The 22,804-nt window shown below is 40.1% G+C and overlaps 3 protein-coding genes across 3 annotated transcripts; 2 read left to right on the forward strand and 1 right to left on the reverse strand.

The window, feature by feature from the left end:
• The first annotated feature begins 2,507 nt into the window (after positions 1–2,507).
• Positions 2,508–3,382, forward strand: LOC127788840 (dehydration-responsive element-binding protein 1B-like). The gene has a single exon (XM_052317482.1). The coding sequence runs from the start codon at positions 2,538–2,540 to the stop codon at positions 3,174–3,176; it is 639 nt and encodes a 212-aa protein (XP_052173442.1). The 5' UTR covers positions 2,508–2,537; the 3' UTR covers positions 3,177–3,382.
• Positions 3,383–7,316: 3,934 nt separating this feature from the next.
• Positions 7,317–12,899, forward strand: LOC127813333 (uncharacterized). Its single transcript, XM_052354301.1, has 3 exons — positions 7,317–7,679; positions 8,052–12,657; positions 12,802–12,899. The coding sequence occupies exons 1-3, from the start codon at positions 7,317–7,319 to the stop codon at positions 12,897–12,899; spliced, it is 5,067 nt and encodes a 1,688-aa protein (XP_052210261.1).
• Positions 12,900–13,334: 435 nt separating this feature from the next.
• On the reverse strand, positions 13,335–15,177 carry LOC127813415 (uncharacterized). The gene is made up of 3 exons (XM_052354406.1): positions 14,307–15,177; positions 13,862–14,229; positions 13,335–13,790 (listed from the first exon to the last, which is right to left on the reverse strand). The coding sequence occupies exons 1-3, from the start codon at positions 15,175–15,177 to the stop codon at positions 13,335–13,337; spliced, it is 1,695 nt and encodes a 564-aa protein (XP_052210366.1).
• Between the last annotated feature and the right edge of the window lie 7,627 nt (positions 15,178–22,804).

The following is a 22,804-nucleotide window of genomic DNA, read 5'->3' on the forward strand; positions in this document are numbered from 1 at the left end:
CAAATAAAATAACCCACATAGACATTGAACCCACCAAGTTTATCTCTAGTTAAGGATGGACTATGTGGGTTTTATGCCTGCATATGGTGAACCTACCTGGGTTTATTATAACAAATTATGATGAACTTAGGTGATGAACTCAGCCGAGGTTCATCTTGAATTCAAATTTGAGTTTAAAGAAAAAAAAAAAGAGAGACAATTAGAAAAAAACAAACCTTTGCCGCCTATCTAGATTTGAACCCAAATGATTTGAATTTGAGGAAACCTAGGTGTGTCTTGGTTCGATGGATCTTGAACGGACAAAGAAAGAAAAGTAGAAGAAGAAAAAGTTGGAATCTATATTTGTTTGGGTCGGCAAGGTCACTAAGACTTATGCCTAAGACTTCTAAAATATTTTTAAAAGTCAGTTCTGTCTGCTATAAAAAATAAAAAATATTTTTTTATTATATTTTAAAGGGTCCCTGAATTAATAATAATCTAGACCCCTAACCGCTTGAGCTGACCTTTATATGAATTCTATAAAACTAAGAGGGAGAGGGGGGATGAGGGAGAGGGGGGGAGAGAAAAAATCTAAGTTTAGTTGGTACCTATATGGTTTGAAAGAACTTATGTGCCTTTTGGTTTAATGTGACCCAAATTCATTTAAGTTTTGTCAAACTTAAAACATACTTAGAGAAAGAGAAATAAAGATAGAGAAAAGAAAGAAGATTCATTTGGATTTCATCAAATCTAGAATACAAAGAAAAAGTGAGAGATTAGGAGAAAAAACTTACTACAACATGATGTTAGGGAGATTGGTGATGAAGTTTGTAGCCATGAGATCGAGATGAGAGAGAAAAGGAAATGAAGGAAAAGAAAAAAAAAAGTTTTGCAATTATTCTAAAAGAGAAAGAGAAAGGTAAATAATGAGATTAATTAATGATAAGGGAAAACTTGTAAAATAATATTGAACTTTTAAGGGTATTTATTGTATTTTTTTAAATATTAAAGATAATTTTTGTAATTATTCCAAACTTTAGGAATGTGTAATTATCTATTCGTTTTGGTGTAAATAGAAAAATGACTTAGAAAAATTAAATTATTTTACATCCTTTCTTGGATATAATAAAATATTGTCATTATAAACATATTATCTTTATCTCCTTTTGTCAACCAAACATCAAAAAGTAAAGTAGAAAAAATATTGTTTCTGAAAAACATTTGATACCCAAACAACCAAAGTAGTGTTAATTAATGTATTAAGCGTAATTGAAAAGTAATTAACCTAAACATTTTATATTAATTAAGATGACAGCACTCCATTTCAATTTACTAAAAGTATTTTAACATTATTATTATTATTATTATTATTCATGTGCTCTTACTTTACATACATAGGATTCTTAAACTTTTAACGGATTAAATTTGGAATAGAGTAGGACATTTCAACCACCCCAACAACAGTGGGTATCTACTAAAACTTGTTTTCTTTGTTAAAATTGAAGTATCAACTACGAATTATGGAATATTTCACTTCACATGCTAAAATTAAATCTCATAGTTGACATGCTAAAATTAAATCTTATTATTGAGATGATCGTTCTTATACGGTCTCCAGTATTCGTGTTCTCGATTATGTCAGAGGAGATAAATCAAAAGTTGAACTTTTGGTTCTTATGTAGGATAAGAATCAAACTCGTAACCTAATAAATTGATACTGACATATTACTTATCTAATCGTTCGAGTTATATCTTAATTAGGGGCAATTAAATTCCATTATTGTTTTGTGGCTGCAAATGAAAAAAAGAACATGTGAGACTCGTGAGGAAGCTTCTATTTGGTTGGTGTGAACCCTCTGAAAGATGAACATCACTCAGAACTCATCTCAACAACACACACACAAACGAAGAGAGAGAGATTCCACACAAAATCAAAATGTATCTTTAAACCATTTACATTATTATTCAATACGATACTAATATCATCCTTCCCATCCTCATAATAATAATAATAATAATAAGAATCATTCGTCACATTTTATATAATTAATAATTTTTGAATTTAAAATATGATATTTTTTATTGTTATAATTACAAGCACCAAGTGAAAGATAGATTTGTTGGCCAGCAATCCAGCCAAAAACCAATCAGTTCATGTGACGAGGCTTGTAATTTCCAACGTGGGGGTGGGGGGGGGGGGTGGGGGGGGTGATCATGCAGGTGCTAAAGAGCAATTCAAATATAGATTTAGAAATTTCAATTTAATTAACTTTTAATAAATACATTAATAAAAAATATTATTTTATTATTGCTTAAAATAATAAATGTATCTTGTTGTATAATGTTTTATTAATTAATAAAATTATTTTAAAATTAAAAATAATTTATATGTTATTTATAATTAACCCTTATCTCTGTATGGTTTTAGTAATATTAATGTTTCTTTAAAAAAAATAAACAATCTTTTCCCCTCCTATTTATACACCAATACTACATCTTGGGTTGGGTGTCCCAGCCCAGCCCACGTAGTGAGGTACGGTACCTTCTTCTTCGTTTCAATGCTAGTATCTTCTTCTTCTTCTTCTTCTTCTTCGTGTGAGAATGTAACAGATTCAATGTCGGACAAGCTGAGCAACGATGAGTTCAGAGAGACGCGCCACCCAGTTTACAAAGGCGTCCGCCCGAGAAACGGCGACGGATGGGCGTGCGAGATGCGGGAACCTAACAAGAAGTCAAGGATGCCTGGCACCTTTTCCATCCAGGAAATGGACTCTGCCGGCCAAGACAAGGCGGCTCTTTCCCTCCTCGGCCAAAGGGCTAAGCCCAACTTCCCGGACTCTGCCGTCGTCCTCCCTCAATCCAAGTCGGCTTCCGCCACGACCAGGAGCCGTGGTCCTCCTTCAATTCGAGCCGCTGAAGCATTTTCAGGAGAAACAAGCTCGAGGAAGGACTCATGCCAAGAAAATGGTATTGCTAATGGGGTTGGTTCATCATTGCTGGAGTCCAGTGCTAGCTGCTCCGGCAATGCAGTATGGGTTGAGCAGCAGGGCGTGGCGGCGGAGTTTTTGGACGAGGAGGCGGTGTTCAATATGCCGGGATTGCTCAACAACATGGCGGAGGGTTTGCTCCTCCCGCCGCTGGCAATGGAAAGAGGGTTCGATTGGGGCCACATTGACCTCACTTTGTGGAGAGACTGACCCTCGTTCCATTGGAACACTTTGTTTGGTTGGATTAGCATTCTACAGAATTTTTAGGGCTCAGATATCTATGGTTTTTGTTATTTTTTTATTAATTTCTTGTGATTTAAATTTATTATTTGAGTCCTTGTAATCTGTGTTTTTTTTTCTTCTTAAAAATAGTCTTTTATATTAGGTTAAATTACTAGCAAAATAAAACAAAAGTTCCGCAGTAGTTTGGATTTAGTCTCGTAGTAGATGCCTTCCTTTAACTTGACCCTTGTGATTTAAATTTGACATGTGAAAAAAATAAATTTTGATAAGTAAATTTGTTAATGGTGTTAAACTAAACCAATAAAATGATTTGTTTAATAAAAGGAGGTGTTATTTGCTAGGGTTGCAATCGAATCGAGTCGAGTTAAGTTTTGCTAAGATCAAACTTGACTCGACGAGCTAATTTTTAGGCTCAAGCTCAGCTCGGGTTGAACTCATTAAAAGGTTGACAAGTTGAGCTTAGCCATCACCTTCTTCGATTTGTCAAGATCCAACAATGGAACAAAAACCTAAGGCTTCTACAAGTGAGAGGACAACTTCATTGGATGGATTTGACCTTTCAAGAACAACTCATTTGCCAAACTCATCGATCCATTCCGAGTTGAACTGTTGGGGGAGAACCTAGAAGAAAATTCGAACTCGAAGGATCCAAACACGTTGAACGACTTAGTTGAAAATAGATTCGTGGCCTCGGAAGACGAAGGTAAAGGTTTGGACAGTACATAGTGCATTAGATTGAGCAGTGCACTGAAGAAGTAGCCAATCGGCCACAGTCAGGGCTTGAAGGCGCATTGATATAGGGAATGGAACACATGCTATTGATGTCTTGGTTGAGGTGGTGGTTGTCGTCGTCATCGAATAAGTAGAGGTGGTTGGATTCTGTGGCCTTCAGTTCACCCATTGTTAGGGTTTGAGACGAGCATTATTGGATAGAGATGGAAGGCATAAAGAGGGTTTGGTGTTGGGATTGAAAGAGTCTAACTAACTTGCTAGAGAAGTAATAATTAGACAAAGAACTCTCTGAGTAACACGGATGCCAGAATTCATATGGCTCGGGCGATTGTATTTAAAGTTTGATAATTTTATGTTAAATAATATATTTATAAATGAGTGTATTTCACAAGTTATTCGTGAACTTTAAATACATTAAAATAAACACTATTTGAAATAGGTATACTCACAAAAATAGGACATTTATATTATTTTTATAGTATTTTGTACAAAAATAATGTGAGATTATAGTTTTTCTAAACTACAAAGGAAAAGTTGAGGTAGAAAAAAGATAAAATAACCATTAACTATTTGCTTTTTAGTATTTATTTTTAAATTGTTTACTCTAAATCCTTCCAACCAAAAGAGATGTAATTAATACAAAGAAATAACCTTATTTTTTGATAGTGACAGTAATGTTATTTATCTAAAGTTTACATCTAAAAATAGTTGATGATTGTTAAGGTCAAGAGTAAGTAAATATGATTTTGATGATAATAAAAATATTTTTATAATATCAATGTATTTTATTACCCTCTCGTGTAGTAAAAATCTTATTTTTTGTGTCGATATATCTTAGGTTGACTGAGATTCTAACCTAAGTCGATTGAAGTGAAATAGAATGTTTGAATATTCTCATATGCCATTTAGGTCGACTGAAATTTAGTTTCAGTCGATCGAAGTTGGCCAGAGAGTTTGGCTTCATGTCTTAGGTCAACATAGCCTTCAACTGAAAGGTTTTGGCTATTGGACAACTTCGGTCGGCCAAAGTTGTGCCTTAGATAGACCGAAGTAGGCTAGAATGTTAGTTTCTTGACTTAGGTCGATCGGTCATTCAATCGAAAATGGGCATTAGCCTACTGGACGACTCAAGATGAAACTTCGGTCTATCGAAGTCCAACGGTCATTTCTGATTGTACATTGGTTTCTATATCTTTCTTTATTACACACCTATGGGTATATTTTTCAAGATATTTTTTACCTTGTACCGTAATATCATATCATGATTTCCTCATGCAAAAAGTTAAATCTCTTTTTAAAGAAAATGTGTTTTTGACTTAACTTTTCGAATTCTTATTTCTTGTTTCTAATAACCATGAGCTTTTGTCTCAAAAAAGTTTTTGGCCAAGTTTATCTCAGGTTGTCCCCTAAGCTTTCTTTATTGGTATTTTTGTGCAAAATATATATATATATATATTTTTGTAGAGATTGTACTCTAAGATCCCAACAAATGCTGAAATGTTTCGGTTGCAATCTGAAAATGTTGAAGAGATTTTTAAATTTAAAAAATGCTCTTCACCCCTCTTTGTAACAGTTAGTTGATTGAAGATATTTGTATAAATATGAGATGAGTATAAAAGTCAAAAAAGAAAGAAAGAACAAACTATTGAAAAGAACATTCAAACAAGAGTGAAAAAGTTCAAGTGTTGGAAGTGTTGTTGGCTGGTAAAACTCTCAAGTGATTACTTGTTTGATTTTGTTCATTAGTTGTAAGTTTGTTATTTTTACTTACTTATTGTGTGAGGAGTTTTTGTTACTTGTTTGCTAGTGGTTGTTCTTGTATAGACAAAGGATTGTATATTTGATTGTAGCTCCAACTAAAAGCTAGTGTTATTTTTTTCCTAGTAATACCCTCAAGTTTAGTCTTGAAAGAGAAAAGTAGGCTCGTAAGAATTCGAATTTCTATAAAAAGTTCCTTGTGTTCTTGTGGTTGCTTGATCTTATTATTTATATCATTGTTACAATCACCATTTAATTAAGATCACAATTTAAGAATTTTCAACAAATGTTAAAAATATTAATTTTTAAAAAACTTAATTCATTGTCCCTTGAGTATTTATCTCGACAACAATGATAGGTGTAAGGACTCAAAATATTATATATTCATGTGACATTTTATTTTTAGTTGATGTGACATGTAACATTCTATTACAAAATTCAATCGAAAATAAATCACGAACAAACTATCAACCACATACACGGACAAAAAATTTAGCATAGAAAACTCAAGTCGATAAAAATCACATATAGAAAGAACAAGATATTACTATCGAATATTGCTACAATAATTCTAGTGACATGAACACCTATTTATAGAGATAAAATCATCTATAGATATATACAAAAAATTCTATCTTAATCAGAAAATAATTTATGAAAATATTCTTCTAGATGAGATAAGTCAACAAGATTTCTTTAGATGAAATAAATCTCAGTCAAAATCGAATTTGACAATATCAGTTAAATTTGAAATCCTAATTTCGATCAAATTAAAAATCAAAATAAATTAAAATTTCAAATCATAGTTATCGCACATTCTATTTTTGTTTTATATATATGTTCTTAATACCTTTATCATATATATACTCAAATCTCAAAAATAGTGTTGTCAATTATGACTAACTCAATATATATATATATATATATACACACCACGTGGAATTCATTTCATTTGAAATATTGTATGTATTTTATGCTAGCCAACCTTATTGGTGGACTAGTCTCTGAGGCACAACTATATAGACTGATGTGGCATCAACTGAAATTACTAGAATACCCTTACGCTCTGATAGTCTCACCTGTCACGCGGACCACCTGAGAGACCGACACGTGGCAAGTCAACACTCCGGAGCGGAGCCCGGGAAATTCGGGCCGAACCGCAAGACCCGTTCCAGCTTGACCGGGATTCTCGGGGGTCGTGCCCGCTCATCTCGGGTACCCCAAAACGGTTTCGCCTATAAAAGACAAGGACTCTCGCCAGGTATAGACAAGCTCTACAGCTCTCTCACTTACTACTACTTGCTTCACTCTACTGATTTGAGCGTCGGAGTCCACCCCGGGGGATCCAAGCCCCGGCCCTCCATTGTCTTGCAGGTCCTACACCCGAGGTACGACATCCCCAAGTCCGAGGTTCCATTCCCGAGGTCCAGTCGCAGAGGTGGCACGTGGTGGTCGGTCCCAAAAACCATCATCATTTGGCGCCCACCGTGGGGCCGACGTCCATTCTCGCTAACCTCTTCTTTCCCTACCTCGCGCTTCGGACTTCAACTCCTCACCTCGGACCTTGGTCTTTTCGCGAGTGTCAAACGACTTTCACTCCTCGCCACAACTAACCACATGGCTCCCCGAAAAGACGTGACTCGCAGCCAGGTCGGAGCCAATCTAGAAGCCCCGCAACAAGGAGAGAATCCACCACCTCCAGCCAATCCCATGCCGGAGGACCGACTCACTAGGTTGGAAAACCAGGTCCAACAGCTAACTGAGTTGTTGACTGGTTATCTACACCAGACCGAACAACATCGTTCGCATGTGCCCTCTCAGCGGGCGGAGCATCAGTCACCTCCTCCTGCTCGGGAGCCTCGTCAATCCCGCCAGACGGGTCAGGAAATCCACTCCTCGGAGGCGGCAGGATCCACTTCTGCCCCCTCGCGAGAAAGAGGGACTTCGCAGGAGAGACGATTGCGTTTCTTAGAGAAGCAAGTCCACGAACTCAAGAAGGGAAAGGAAGAGTTGCTCCACCCCGGCTCTAACCAACCCTTGAGTAAGGGCATCATGGCAGAGGTTCCACCGGAAAGGTTTCGTATCCCCTCCATCAAGCTCTATGATGGAAGCACAGATCCCTATGATCACGTCGAGCTTTTCTCCTCCCACATGCTGGTGCAATCGGGGTCGGACGCGATGTGGTGCCGGGCATTTTCGGCCACTTTGGGAGGACATGCCCGGACCTGGTACTCCTGCCTTCCCCATCGTTCCATCAACCGCTGGGAAGAGTTGAAGACCTGTTTCTTAGCCCACTACGCTCCCTTGAAGCGCCACCGGAAGTCTTCCATGGCTCTGGTGAACATCAAGCAGAACCAGGGTGAATCCCTAAGAGATTTCGTGGCTAGGTTCAACGAAGAGGCATTAAGTATCGATGAGTTTGACCAGCGAATTGCAATGGTGGCTCTTCAGAATGGCTTGAGAGCTGGGCTATTTGCTCAGTCCTTAGCCAAGACTCCACCTCGTACTTTCACAGAGGCCTTAGCCCGGGCTAATAAGTACATCAACGCCGAAGAGGTGATGAAGGTGAAGCGGGCGGAACAACCTGACAGGAAAGAAAGAGAAAAAGAGAAGAAAAAACCGGCCCCAGAGCAGAAGACGGACTATCGTCCCTCCCGAGCTCCCGATCGCCCGAGTTTTGGGGGTGCACGTGGAAGCCCGGTGAATTACACTCCCCTGAATACAAGTCGAGCAGAGATTCTCCTGGCATTGGAGGATAAGAATTATTTACGGCGTCCTCCCCCGCTGAAATCTCCACCCAACACTCGAAGTAAAAAGAAGTATTGTCGTTTTCACCGCGACCACGGCCATGATACTGAGGATTGCATCCAACTGAAAGAAGAAATACAAGAGCTTATCAACCGAGGATACCTTCGGGATTTCGTGGGTCGAGGAGGTACGAGCTCGGGCAAGGTAGAACCCAAGTCGGAGCATCGAGGGAGGTCTCCTACTCGAGATTGCTTTCGAGAGCGAAGTCGAACACCCCCCCGGAGAGAAGGAAAGCAGCCCGCCGAGGAGGGAGGACAGAAGTTTATCTTGTACACGCTGGCGGCAGGGACAGTTCCAGGGTCCCACTCAACTGCTCCCAAGAGCACGGTAAAGGAAGGGGTGGTCATCACATTCTCTGAGGAGGATCTTCCGAGTTATCCCAGCTATTCGGATCCTCTGGTAATCACTGCTCAAGTGGGAGAGTGGGAGATGAGGCGAATCCTCGTGGACCCAGGTAGCTCTTCAGAGATTCTCTACAAGAGGGCATTCCTAGGGATGGGGTTCACGCTCGATCAGCTAAGGCCAGTCCGTGTCCCATTGGTGGGTTTTGATGGAATGGTGATCCATTCTGAAGGTTTGATCCGGTTGCCCCTGACGGTCGGTAGTGGTCCTCATAAATCCCGAGTGACGTTGGATTTTTTAGTGGCAGATGTGCCCTCGGCGTACAATATGATCCTTGGTAGGTCTGGGCTTAGTGCTCTGAGGGCAGTACCGAGTACGTATCACATGGTGTTGAAATTCCCTACTTCGGGAGGGATTGGCAAGGTAAGAGGAGACCAGCGGCAGGCTAGGGAATGCTACGTGGCCTCCTTGAGTGCCACTATGGCCAAGGGGTCAGAGTTAGACTCAAGACCGAATCGGGAGGCGGTCCCTCAAGCTGGTCAGGGTCAGATGGAGACGGAACAGGTCAGAAACCCGAGTATTGGAGCAGGTCAGAGGTCAGTAAGGGAGGAGGGACAGAATTCCGCTGCCCCTCCCACTGTGGTTACTAGTTTCATCTTGGAAGGTCCGGAAGAGCCTAAGACTTCAGAGCCAGTGGATGAGCTCGAGGAAGTCCCACTGGGGGAAGAGCTCGGTCGGACGGTACGAATCAGTGCCAAGTTACAAGAGCCCTTGAGGTCCGAGATCCTTTCACTCCTATGCCGATATCAAGATGTGTTCGCATGGTCTACCCTAGATATGCCGGGGATAGATCCAGCGATCATGACACACCGCTTGGGGCTCTATTCGGATTGTGTGCCGGTAAGACAAAGGAAGAGGAAGTTTGCCTCGGAGCGGGCTAAAGCTATAGAGGCGGAGGTGGAAAAGCTTATGGAGGCTAATCATATTCGGGAAGTCAATTACCCAGAGTGGTTAGCCAACGTGGTTCTTGTCTCCAAGGGATCGGGAAAATGGAGGCTTTGTATTGATTTTAAAGATCTTAACAAGGCTTGCCCGAAAGACAGTTACCCCCTGCCCAGGATTGATGCGTTGATTGACGGAACAGCGGGGTGTCAGCTAATGAGCTTCCTGGATGCATTCCAGGGGTACCACCAAATCCCACTACACCTTGAAGATCAGGAAAAGACGGCCTTCATCACGGATAAGGCTACCTATTGTTACCGAGTTATGCCCTTTGGGCTGAAGAACGCTGGAGCTACATATCAGAGGTTAGTCAACAAATTGTTCAAAGCTCAACTCGGTCGAAACATGGAGGCTTACGTGGATGACATGTTAGTCAAGAGTCTATTGGCTGAACAACATCCGGACGAATTGGAGGAGTGCCTCAGAACCTTACGCCAGTATCAGATGAAGCTCAACCCGGCCAAGTGTGCCTTCGGGGTTACAGCTGGTAAATTCTTGGGGTTCATGGTGCATTACCGGGGAATTGAGGCTAACCCTTCGAAGATAAAAGCCATACTCGAGATGCCTCCCCCTCGAAGTATCAAAGAAGTGCAGAGGCTAACCGGGAGGATAGCAGCTTTAGGGAGGTTCTTGTCAAGATCTGCGGAAAGACAGTTGCCATTCTTTAAGGCCTTGACTCGAGTCCAGAATTTTGCATGGACAGAGGAATGCCAGGAGGCATTTGAGCAGCTAAAACGATGTCTAGTCTCCCCCCCAGTCCTGGCAAAACCACAGCCAGGAGAGTCACTATATATTTACCTAGCTGCCTCGGATGAAGCTGTCAGTTCGGTTTTGGTACGGGAGGAAGACAAAATCCAAAAGCCGGTCTATTATGTGAGCAAAAGGTTGGCTGGCGCTGAGATTCGTTACACTCCAACAGAAAAGTTGGCCTATGCCCTAGTCATCTCCGCTCGAAAGTTGAGACCCTACTTTGAGGCACACCACATTATCGTCCTATCAAGTCAGCCGCTGAGGCATGTGCTGGGAAAGCCGGACTTGTCGGGGAGGATGCTCAAATGGGCAGTAGAGCTGAGTGCTTTCGACATCGACTATCGACCTCGGCCGGCCATCAAGGCACAGGCTCTTGCCGACTTTATCGTGGAAGGCACCCTACCAGATGAAGCAAACGAGGGGATTTCCCAGACTTGGACTCTCTCTGTAGATGGCAGCTCAAGTGTCGGAGGCAGTGGCGCTGGATTACTACTGCAGGGCCCCGATGGCCAGGCTTGGCCGTATGCCCTCCACTTCGAGTTCAATGCCTCTAACAATGAGGCCGAGTATGAGGCGCTCATTGCCGGGCTCAGACTAGTGGAACAGATGGGAGTCAGGGATCTGGAGGTATATTCTGACTCAAATTTGATTGTGCAGCAGGTCACAGGAGAGTTCGAGGCTCGAGAGGACGTCATGGCCCAATACTTGGCGATAGCCAAGGATCTTATGGCACGATTTCGGATAGTGAAAATCAATCATGTCCCACGAGCGCAGAATGCAGTGGCGGATGCTCTCTCGAGGATAGCTGCTTCTTCCTTCCCTAGGAATTCCCGAGCTGTTTACATGGAGTCGTTGCCCCAGAAGAGCATAGAGACTGAGGCAGAGCAGCTTTGCGTAGAAGGGGTTGAAAGTTGGATGGATCCCATCGTAGCACATCTGACCAAGGGATGGCTACCTGAGGAGGAACTGGAAAGTCAAAAACTCAAGCGCCAGGCTGCCAAGTTTCTACTGGTGGGATCAGACCTTTATAAGAAATCCTTCACTCAGCCGCTACTGAAGTGTGTGGGGCCGGTCGAAGCCGACTACATCCTAAGGGAAATCCACGAGGGGATTTGTGGCAGTCACATCGGAGCTCGGTCTCTCTCCCAGAAGGCACTTCGGCAGGGGTATTACTGGCCGACAATGATGAGCGACGCTGGGCATTTGGTCCAGACTTGTGAGAGATGCCAAAAAACCTCCAACCTGGTTCACACCCCGGCAGCCGAACTCACCCACCTGGCTTCACCTTGTCCGTTTGCCAGGTGGGGAGTCGATATCCTCGGGCCTTTTCCACTAGCGGCTGGACAGAACAAATACTTGATAGCAGCCATCGACTACTTCACTAAGTGGGTGGAGGCCGAGCCTGTGGCGACTATTACAGGTCGGAGGGTAAAACAGTTCCTTTGGAAATCCATCGTCTGCCGGTTTGGTATTCCAAGGGTACTAATAACTGACAACGGCACCCAATTCGAAGACCGATCCGTGCAAGAATGGTGCCGAGAGTTGGGGATTAAGCAACATTTTACCTCGGTCGCCCATCCTCAAGCTAATGGGCAAGTAGAGCTTACGAACAGGACCATTCTACAAGGACTCCGAGCTCGGGTTGAAAAGGCAGACGGCCAATGGGTAGATGAGCTCCCCAGTATACTATGGTCTTATCGAACCACACCGCGAACGGCTACAGGAGAATGCCCTTTTACATTGTGTTATGGCTCGGAGGCTCTCATCCCTGTCGAGATTGGGGTGAGGAGCTATCGAGTGGAGCATTTCGATCCCGAGATTAACGAGCAAGGGCTAAGGTGCAACTTGGATTTGATGGATGAGCTCCGAGATCTGGCACGAATTCGACAAGCCGCATATAACCGGCGCATTGCTAGGTACTACAATCGACGAGTCCACGCTAGGAGCTTCATGCCAGGAGACCTTGTCCTACGACGGTTCGACGTGAGCCATCCTCGGGACATGAATAAACTAACTCCGAATTGGGAAGGGCCGTACCGGGTGGTGGAATCCCTAAGTCCGGGGGCATATCGACTAGAAGACATGGAAGGCAAGCCCCTGAAGCATACTTGGAATGTGCAGAACTTAAGGAAGTTTTATCAATGAGTAGGGGAATTCCCTGAATCTCTTTGTACTCTTTTTCTTTACGACTAATGGCAAGGCTTCTCTTCATCTAATAGCAATTGTCCAAAGGATCATACTTCGTCGAAGAAAAATCCAAGGGTCACGAGCCCTAGGCCGTTCTCAAAAGAGGACTGAGGGCCATGGAAAAACCCTAGCTAACACCCTCCTTCGCGTGGGAGTGGCTAAAAACCAAGGGTCACGAGCCCTAGGCCGTTCTCAAAAGAAGACTAAGGGCCAGGGAAAAACTCTGGCTAACACCCTCCTTCGCGTGGGAGTCTCTAGAATCCAAGGGTCACGAGCCCTAGGCTGTCCCCAACGGTGGACTAATGGCCAAGGAAAAATTACAACACAGCACCCCCATGATAGTCGACCAAGGGAGAACCAAGAGTCAAATTCACCCTCGTCAACTATGGAAGGGATCGAGGCTCAACTAGTCTCAGTCCATATGTTCGCAAGCAAAAGATGAACAGTCAAAGTGAAGTACTATATAAAAACCAGAGGATCCAATACATGATAACAGGGGAAGTACAAAAAGGCCCTAGCTAAAAAAAAAAGAAGAAGAAGAAGAGCTCAAGCATCAGGAGGCGCATCACCATCGTTAGCCATCTCCGAGTCCTCCATCCCGGCCACAATCTCCGCAACAGACCGAACAGTGGACATGTCCAAGTCTGGATGAGCTCGTAATACCTCTGTCTCATGAGCTTGGAATCCCTTTGTCCAAGCGTCCTGCAGGTTCTTCTGGAGGAACTCCTCTACCTCAGGAAGTTTGATGGGCTCGGCATACTTGCGCTCGTATTGGCGAATGACTGAGTTCGCCCGAGATAGCTTGGAGCTCATCCGAGACAGCTCTGCCTCTAGCCCCTGAATACGTAGGTCTGAAGCCTGCCGCTGGGAGGACAACTCATCCAAGTTTTTCCTGTGGCTCTCCAGTAACTCGTCTCTTTCCTGCAGCTGGGTGTCTAGTTCCAAGGTCTTCTTGGAAGCTTGAGAGAAACGTCCGGAAAAGTCCGAAACGAGTGTGACCACCTACAATAGGCAAGGCAAGTAAGGACAACATAGATGAGACTGGAGGATGTTGATAAAGTATAGATGATTACCTGGGCCAGATACTTGCACAATGTGGCTTCTACGGCCTCCGAGGACTGCTCGGCCAACACCTGACGATCGGCGGGAGTGGCAAAGTGATGAATCATACGTCTGGCCACCTGAGTGTTCCGGCTGAGATCACTTGCCTTCACTCCCCAATCAGGAACATGGTCTGGACTATGGGGAGGAGACTCCGGGGCTGGCATGAGCTCTCTCGGAGGATGGGAAGTCCTCTTCCTTTTAGCACGACTAGGCTCTCCTTCCTCAGCAGGAGGAGCATTCAAGGCAGCCTTTCCCCCCGTAAGAGCTGGGGCGCCCTCGTCCTCCACGGGTCTCCGTTTGTTCTTCCCCCAGATAAAAGCTGTGCTCACCATTTCAGCTGCAAATGTGCAAACAAGATATTAAGGGCAAGAAAAGCGAGGTAGAAAAGTATGAAGATAGTGGGAAAATGACTACCCAAAGTGACATCAGGCTCGAAGCAAGTGTGAGTGGATAAACCCCCCAGGTACAAGGTGCGATCACATATCAGGACCCGAGCGCTGATAGGGTTCAGCTCTCTCAAAATCTGAATATTGTGAAGCTCGTCCTGCGTGATCTTGCGACTACGGACCTTTGAGGGCTGGAAAGCCCACTCAACTGGCACCCCGAAGCTGACCCCCCGGTCTTTCAAGCCAGCAAAGAAAAATCTACTCTTCCATCGTTTTACCGATGTGGGGTTATCGACTACGAACTGACGCTGGTTGAGGGGGGAAAAAGCAAATCGAGGTTCAGTTTTGCTAATGGAAATTACTTTGAACATCCTAAAGAAAAGTTGAGCAGTGGGCTCAATGTCCCGAGCTCGACAACAGAGAATGAAGGTAGATAGGCACCTCCAGCCATTGGGAGTCAACTGAGAGGGGCATAACCCAACGATAGCAAACACCTCAACTACAGGAGTCGCGAGAGGAAATCTAAGGCCGGCAGCCAAGGCCTGCTCGTAGACGGTGATACAGCCATAGGGGGCCTGGTGAACTTTCAGACCTCGGGGTTCACTATACCAATACTCATCATGAATGAGACGGTATTTTCGGAGGAGGGGAAACAACTCCCTCTCGGTTATGGTAGAATGGTCCGTGGTTAGATCCTCGGGTAAGCTTTCTAAGTTGGGATCACTACTCACATGAGACTCCGAAGTGGGATGAGGTGAAACTCTCTCAGGCCTCCTAAGTTTCCCAGGCCTACGAAGGGGGCCGTGAGGGGGGCTGGATAACTCGGTGTGTGATTCCTCACTACTTGAGCTGGTACTAGAGCTCTCGGAATCGGAGGAAGAAGAAGAAGAAGAAGACATGCTAAAAAACGAGCAGAAGTAGTTAAGAGAAGGTCACTGACCAGGAGAATAAAGGCCGAGGTCAAGAAAAAACAACCACGACTGGGCTAGAGCCTCGGAGAGCTCAGTAGACGCGATTTAGCTTGGGAAAACCTCGAGTCACACCTGCAAAAAAAGAAGAGCCAAGGAAACAGGTTAGTAAAGTTGTCTTGTTTTAAAGATCGTTTTTGTTATTATTAACAAAGGAAAAGCCCGAGGACTTTGTCAAAGCCCAAGGGTCGGCCATGGCCGACCCAGGGACACCCCTAACATATATATATTATATATGTATATGTATATATATATATATTAAATTAAAAAAAAAAAAAAAAAAAGAGGGGAAAAGTCTCAAGGGTCGGCCATGGCCGACCCAAGGACACCCCTAACATATATATATTATATATGTATATGTATATATATATATTAAAAAAAAAAAAAAAGCAAAAAAAACAAATAAATAACAAATAAGAAAAAATAAAAGCAAAGGAGGATGGGAAAGACTAACCTCAAGGAGATGAATGCTTGTCTTGAAATAATAAGTGTGGGGTGGGGCCTTAGGGCTTATATAGAGGGGACCCAAAGGAAGAAAAATTCAAAATGACAATGTTTCCCTCCAAACGAATTCTTCCCTCCAACCAAAACTCATCCCTATAATTTCAGGGTAGTAAATGAGGTTTTAAAGCACTAATCTCAATTTTAAAAATACTCTCGTGCGCCTTGGTAAAAATCAACAGTCAGGCAACCTACTCCTCGACCCAGCATGGTTTTCAGCTCGGCCCAAGGAGTGGGGGGCAAGTGATGTGGCATCAACTGAAATTACTAGAATACCCTTACGCTCTGATAGTCTCACCTGCCACGCGGACCACCTGAGAGACCGACACGTGGCAAGTCAACACTCCGGAGCGGAGCCCGGGAAATCCGGGCCGAATCGCAAGACCCGTTCCAGCTTGACCGGGATTCTCGGGGGTCGTGCCCGCTCATCTCGGGTACCCCAAAACGGTTTCGCCTATAAAAGACAAGGACTCTCGCCAGGTATAGACAAGCTCTACAGCTCTCTCACTTACTACTACTTGCTTCACTCTACTGATTTGAGCGTCGGAGTCCACTCCGGGGGATCCAAGCCCCGGCCCTCCATTGTCTTGCAGGTCCTACACCCGAGGTCCGACATCCCCAAGTCCGAGGTTCCATTCCCGAGGTCCAGTCGCAGAGGTGGCACGTGGTGGTCGGTCCCAAAAACCATCATCATAGACTTAGCACCAATCAACTATATAGACTTCATCATAGGGTGAGTAAATGAACAAGTTCGCTACTATTCTTTATGGTAGTTGCAATCTATGGCATATTCACACTATTATTTATTTATAGGGATTAATTGGATTTTTAGCCGGTCTTGATTAATTTATTTTACAGTAAAATATTTTATTTAAGTATAATATTTATTTAAAAATTATTAAAATAAATCTATAGATGAGATTAATTGGACCTGCACCCCTGATTATAGAGAGCCAATGCAATTCGTGTCATAATTAAATTTACTCAATATAAAATTAAATATTATTTGTGCTTAACAAGTTTGAATCATTATTGAGTCAAGCCCATAGAAGTTTATTAGGTTATAACAAGTCAATCTAAAAAAACTTAAAACCAACCTGATAACAAGGTAATTTTATTTTCAATTTTAATATTTTGATTAACATATTTAAATTAAGTTAGGTACGTAAACAAGTTAATGGATTAATTTGATATGCACATATTAACCTTAATAGGTTTAACTTGTTTATCTATTTAGTTAACACGTATAAATTCATATTGAGAGTTCTTGATCTAATAAACTAACAAATTAGATTTAGATTGAGTCTTAACAGATCCTGACCTATTAGTGATCTGACTAAAATTTGACTTGTTTATCTGTTTTAACACCTTTAAAAATCATACCATAGTATAGAATTGAAGGTGGGAGAAGCTTACGATCTAGTCGTTGGGTCAGCCTCGAATTTATATGTATTTTTATGAAATAAAATAATTTTATTAATTAAAATTACATATAAAAAATTTTAAGAAATAAATTTATCACATAGACTTAATAGATTTAAAAGTATATTAAGTGACATTAATTATCCTACAATTAAACGAATTTTACAATAATCTTAACACAAATTTGTACAATAAAATTCATGATTAAATAATTAAATTACAAATAAAAATTATTCATATATTATCAAAATTATAGATAATATTCAAATAATAAACACCAACTCCTTTCATGTATCTCAAATTATTACTATTATATTATAAAAGAAAAATAAAATTTGAAAAAAAAAATCATAACTTGTTTGACTAGTTTGGTTAGACCAATTCATCGGTCCAACATGGTCCGCTTACAAAACCAATCGAGTTTTTGACAATCAATATTTGGTCATGAATTTTGTGATTGATTTCCAATTCAACCACCCGGGTTTGATTTTTGAGAAATCGATAATTGTAGAAATGTTATTATTACACTTTTTTGGATTTTTTTATGTGAAAATTTTGCAAAAGAGTGATGCAAGTGTCAAGAAGCCAATTTGATAGGTTGGTGCGTGAACAAGAATAGCTCCAAGTTCTTGTATAGATAATTTGGAATGTCCGTTCTTACGCGACTTAAAATATTCGTATTTTTAATTACTTAAAGAACTTCATTTAGACATTTTGGGGGGTGGGTTGAAGCCAAACAAATCAAACCATCAAAACTGGTAGGTAACACCGACCTATGTGAAGTATCACCCCACCAAACCAAATTAGCCTTGATCATTAAGATAGTCACCTCAAATACTTAAAAAAGTTATAAAAAGTTAGAAGATAAGCAATGCCTAAATCATGATTAATAAGACAAATATAATCTTAATCCACACGATATCGGCCTGAGCATTTCAGTCGCTCTCAATATATACAAATTATAAGAGCAGTCACTACTATAAGCACAACAATTTTGAGGTATAGAAAAAGATTTAAACCTTCATTTTCTTTAATTTATTTACATATATATATATAAAATATCCTAGCTAGCTCTTTTATTTTTTATTTGTTGATAAATATATCTCTATTACTTAACCATGGAAAATCCTCTATCTATTTCCAGTGAGTTTTCCAAACCATCAATTTTGTTCTTTAATACTGAGTTATCAATGATTCTTGGAAAAAGTTTGATTGTTAACTGTAGGGCCATAATTAGCTTGACTGTTAATTAAGCTAATTATGGGTGCTACCAAATTAGGGTTGGTAATTAATGATAACTAACTCTTTTACTTTTAGCATAGTGATTGCATCCATGTGAGGTTATGGTCCAACTGTCAGTGAGATTAGACTGGAACGGATTAATGTGCTTAAGGCAGTAATGTCATGGGAGGGTATGTGTAGAGAATTTATTTATTTGTTATTTGTATTTGTATTTTTAGGATATTTTATTTAATTTCATTATCATATTCGTAGGATAATTGGGTATTCAATAGACATGTGTATACTTGATATATTTATTCTAATAAATTTATATTTATAATTTGAACAACTTTCTAATAATTTGATTACGAAAGAAAAATCTCATATTAATGCAATTAAAAAGAATTAAAAGATAATACCAACAAATTTTAGAATATTGAGAGGCAAAATATCACATTGGTCGTTTAGGTTAAATTGTAACAACCCATTAACATGTTTAGATCGTTTAGTCATTATTAGCGTGTGTATTGCATTTTGTTATTAATTGGTCAATGTTTTTGAGGATTTATGTGTGATGCTTGAAAAGTTAAAAAAATAAATAAATAAATATAAATAAAATTATAATGATATGAAAAAGTCAAAGATGTGATTATGATTTATATTGAAAAATCAAAATTGAATTGGGATTTGAAGGAAAATGTGTTGTCGTGTATGTGTATGTGTATGTGTATATATATATATATATGAGATATGAGATATGAGATATGATATATTATAATAAAAAAATATTATTTCATGATATATATATATACTAATGTATAAATAAAAAAGGAGAACTAGGCTAGGAGTCTTGATGTGAAAACGAGTCATCTTCTTTTATTATTCTTCTCCTTTCTCGCCTTTGTTTTTGAAGCCTATAAGAAGGGTGAGGATATAAGCCACAAGGCATTGACATTTTCTTTGTTCTCTCTTTCTCTTTGGTTTTCGAAACTCTTGGAGGTGGTGTAAATTTCAATGTTTCTAGTTCTTTTTCCAACAGCTCGATTCTGTCATCTTCTTTCTTCATCGACTTTGTTATTGATATTTATATCTATCAAAGACAATTTCTTTTTTTTTTTCCTTTCATATGCAAGTTCTTATATTTTTTTCCTTTTGATACAAGTTCCTAAACCCCTTTTTTCATGTCAGAAATTCATTACTTTCATTCGAGAATGTTTGTATATGAGAACTCTTATTTTTGGATGGATTGACCATGTTGTACTCTTTAGGATATAATTTTTTGTAATTATATTCGATTTGAAATTCACTTTTTGTTTTGAAAGCAAGACATCATAAGATTTATTTTGGATGTATTACTTGAATTATTTGGCTACGTTTTGAGCTCATAATAGCCCTTTGAATCATTGCCTAAATCTAGAATTTTATTGTTTCTAAGTAAATTGACCTTGTTTTGATTTTTGGAGTACAACTTTTTGTGGTCATATTTGATTTGCAATCCACTTGTTGTTTTAGAAACTAGAGATCATAAGATTCAATTTATCCATATTGTTAGTAGTATTTGGCCAAGTTATGAGCCCGAAACAGGTCATTGAATTCACCGTTTGTAATATGGAATTTCTAGAATTTAGCTTATTTGATTCTTTTTTGTATTGGTTGCGTTTCCTATATTTAATATTATGGTTCTTGTTTATGCTATCGTGTTTAATCTTGTTATTCTTTCAAGATTCTTGATGAAACTTGTTAAAGGATTTAATAGGGTTATGGTTCACCCTGTATTTCCTAAGGAATGATGCTTTCTTGATTAGTTCCATGCAAAACTTTGGTTATCTTGTATGTATGTTGTACTTTGTGCATATTGTCCGTGTTGCAGGTTCATGTAAGTGTTAAAGTGATCATTCATTATTTATATGTTATGGTTAATCATTATTAGGGGTAAAAGTACATTCAAGAGCATGATGATGAGTTTATTTCATAGCCATGTATAAGCAAATGTATAAGAATATTTTTAAGAGTATGGTTGTGTATGCATACAATCATGAATATGCTTTAAGATGCTTATGTGTGCATGATAATTATTTTGCACAATTATTATTTTGCGCTGCGGACTATGTCCGAAGGGTACACTGAAGCTCAGTAGGCATTTGCTTGTTGTAAGGGAGGTTCGGCTCAAAAGTTATGACTTTTGTGCCGAAAAGTCGATAAACTCAAGTTTGATGCGAGGAAGGACTTTGATCTACAGATTGATGGTTACATTGACAGATACTTATGTGGGTATATGGTCGTACGTGGGCATATATGCATAGATATATCTTTATATGATGTGGTGAAGCATAACATAGGTGCATGTAATGTAATAAGTAATTCTATATTGCGTTGATTCTTATTACTTCACGTTTTCTTGATTCTTATTACTTTATGTTCCTCTCAAATTAAACTTGTTAAGTCTTGTGGCTCATACTTGTTTTTACATCATTTCAAATAAGGGGAAAGCTATGGATGAGCGCAACCCAATAGAGCTTGATTCTTGATGGAGTAGATTTGTGTACAGATCCTTCGTGACTAAGAGATCTTTGGGGGACACTTTCTTTTTCTTTTTACTTAGAGTGCAGAAAGAAACAATTTTGTTTTCTTATGCTAAATTTTATGACATTTTGTGAGGATGATGGGTGGTTAAATCTAAATATAAATGACTAGATGAATTGTAATTTAATGATTATTTATTTTGCTTTGGCTGAATAAGTAAAGTTTTGAGAATGTTTTATTTAAGTTTATACTTGTATCAACTTCTTTGGTTTTCCTTTTTGAATTACTGGTGGTGGGATCTCCGGGAGTGGGGTCGCCACATAAATTGGTCTTCTTAGTGTAATAAATTCAATTAAATTGTGAAAATAACTAAATACAGACCTTTAAAATGCTCTAGAAAGGACAACCACTAGAAGTATGAGCAGACAATATAGAAAGCATAACTAAATGTTGAGAGAGACAGAGGGGAGGGGGGGGGGGAAGAGAGAGAGAGAGAGAGAAGGCAACCAGAATTTATGTTGGCAAGGAGGAGGACCACTCCACTTCAGCTTTTAGTTTAGGCTAGGCTTGACTTGGATTGCCACTCCTGCTTGTGTTGTGGCCTCCCAAACATCACTTTCCACTGAGCATGAGCATGAGCATGCATGCCACCCATTGACTTGGTACTAATAGCTTTGGACCATTGGGGATTCCATTGCAAAAGCATGAGTACTAATGGGATAGGTTAAGGCAAGGACGGATCCAAGCACGTGAGATGGGTTGTGTTGGGCAAAATTGAAGGTAAAGCTGCACTAAATTAAGGTATACTATTATTAAAAAATTAATAAATTTACATTAAAAAATAAATTTTCTTATAGGTTGCCTTGGGCTACTGTATCCGCCCCTGGATTAAGGTGAGATAGTTTGATTATATAATTTGTTTTGAACTTATCACGGATAAGGTGAGATAATTTGATTATATAACATTAGTTTTCAATTTGATTATATAACATTAGTTTTCAATTGACTTCAATGCTGGACTATTTCAACCCAACCTTAGCCCTCGGCCCACGACCTAGTCTCGACCCCTATTCTACAACTCAATCTTGGTACTACGTCATTCCACAACAGAATTATTATTGTCGCACATTGAGCTCTCCCACACTCACTCTAGATCCCATCCTCGTTTAATGAAGATCTTGTTGGCGCTGAATAACTAGTCCCGTCACCATGCAACATCCGATACAAATATCTCATGCAGGAGGACATCTCCTCCCTCTATATAAACTAATTCTATCAAGAGCCAATGTATATTCTTTCTAGGCTAACAATACTCAGTTAATTTACTCTTTTACTTACTTAAGTATTGGAATGTTTACAAGCGACAGTTATTAACTAGAGTCCGTTTCTTACCGTTGCAAGCTCACGTTCGATCACTCTCTTTTGGGCTGAAAAGAACAAATATCACTTGTAACATTATTGATTCTCATCTAGATGTGTTCGCTAAAAATAATTATCAATTTTATTTAGAGCTTGCAAGTTTCAACCAATTATCCATTGAATAATTTAAATATCCTAAATGTTGTGCTTACTTTCAACATATAATTATCCACTATTGAGCTTGACTAGTTCAAATGTTCAAATCAATTTTTGGTCGATTTTCTCCTTTTAGCTATGGTGTAGAGCTTATAATCAAATTAATTTCCAGGGTTATTTAGGAAGTGGTTGTTATAACCTATATATAATGCACCGAAATACAATCTTTATAGTGCCATTTTGGAACACCGCTTAATTAAGTTGGGTGGTCCTCAACCAGTGGATGGGCCATGTGGGAGATTAAAAATGGTGGTTTTGGCCATTCTTTGCTTGGCCTTGAAGACTTAAAGAGCAGCTCATCTGTACGCAAACGTGC

Source organism: Diospyros lotus, chromosome 1 (assembly GCF_014633365.1).
Source record: "Diospyros lotus cultivar Yz01 chromosome 1, ASM1463336v1, whole genome shotgun sequence".
NCBI lineage: Eukaryota > Viridiplantae > Streptophyta > Magnoliopsida > Ericales > Ebenaceae > Diospyros > Diospyros lotus.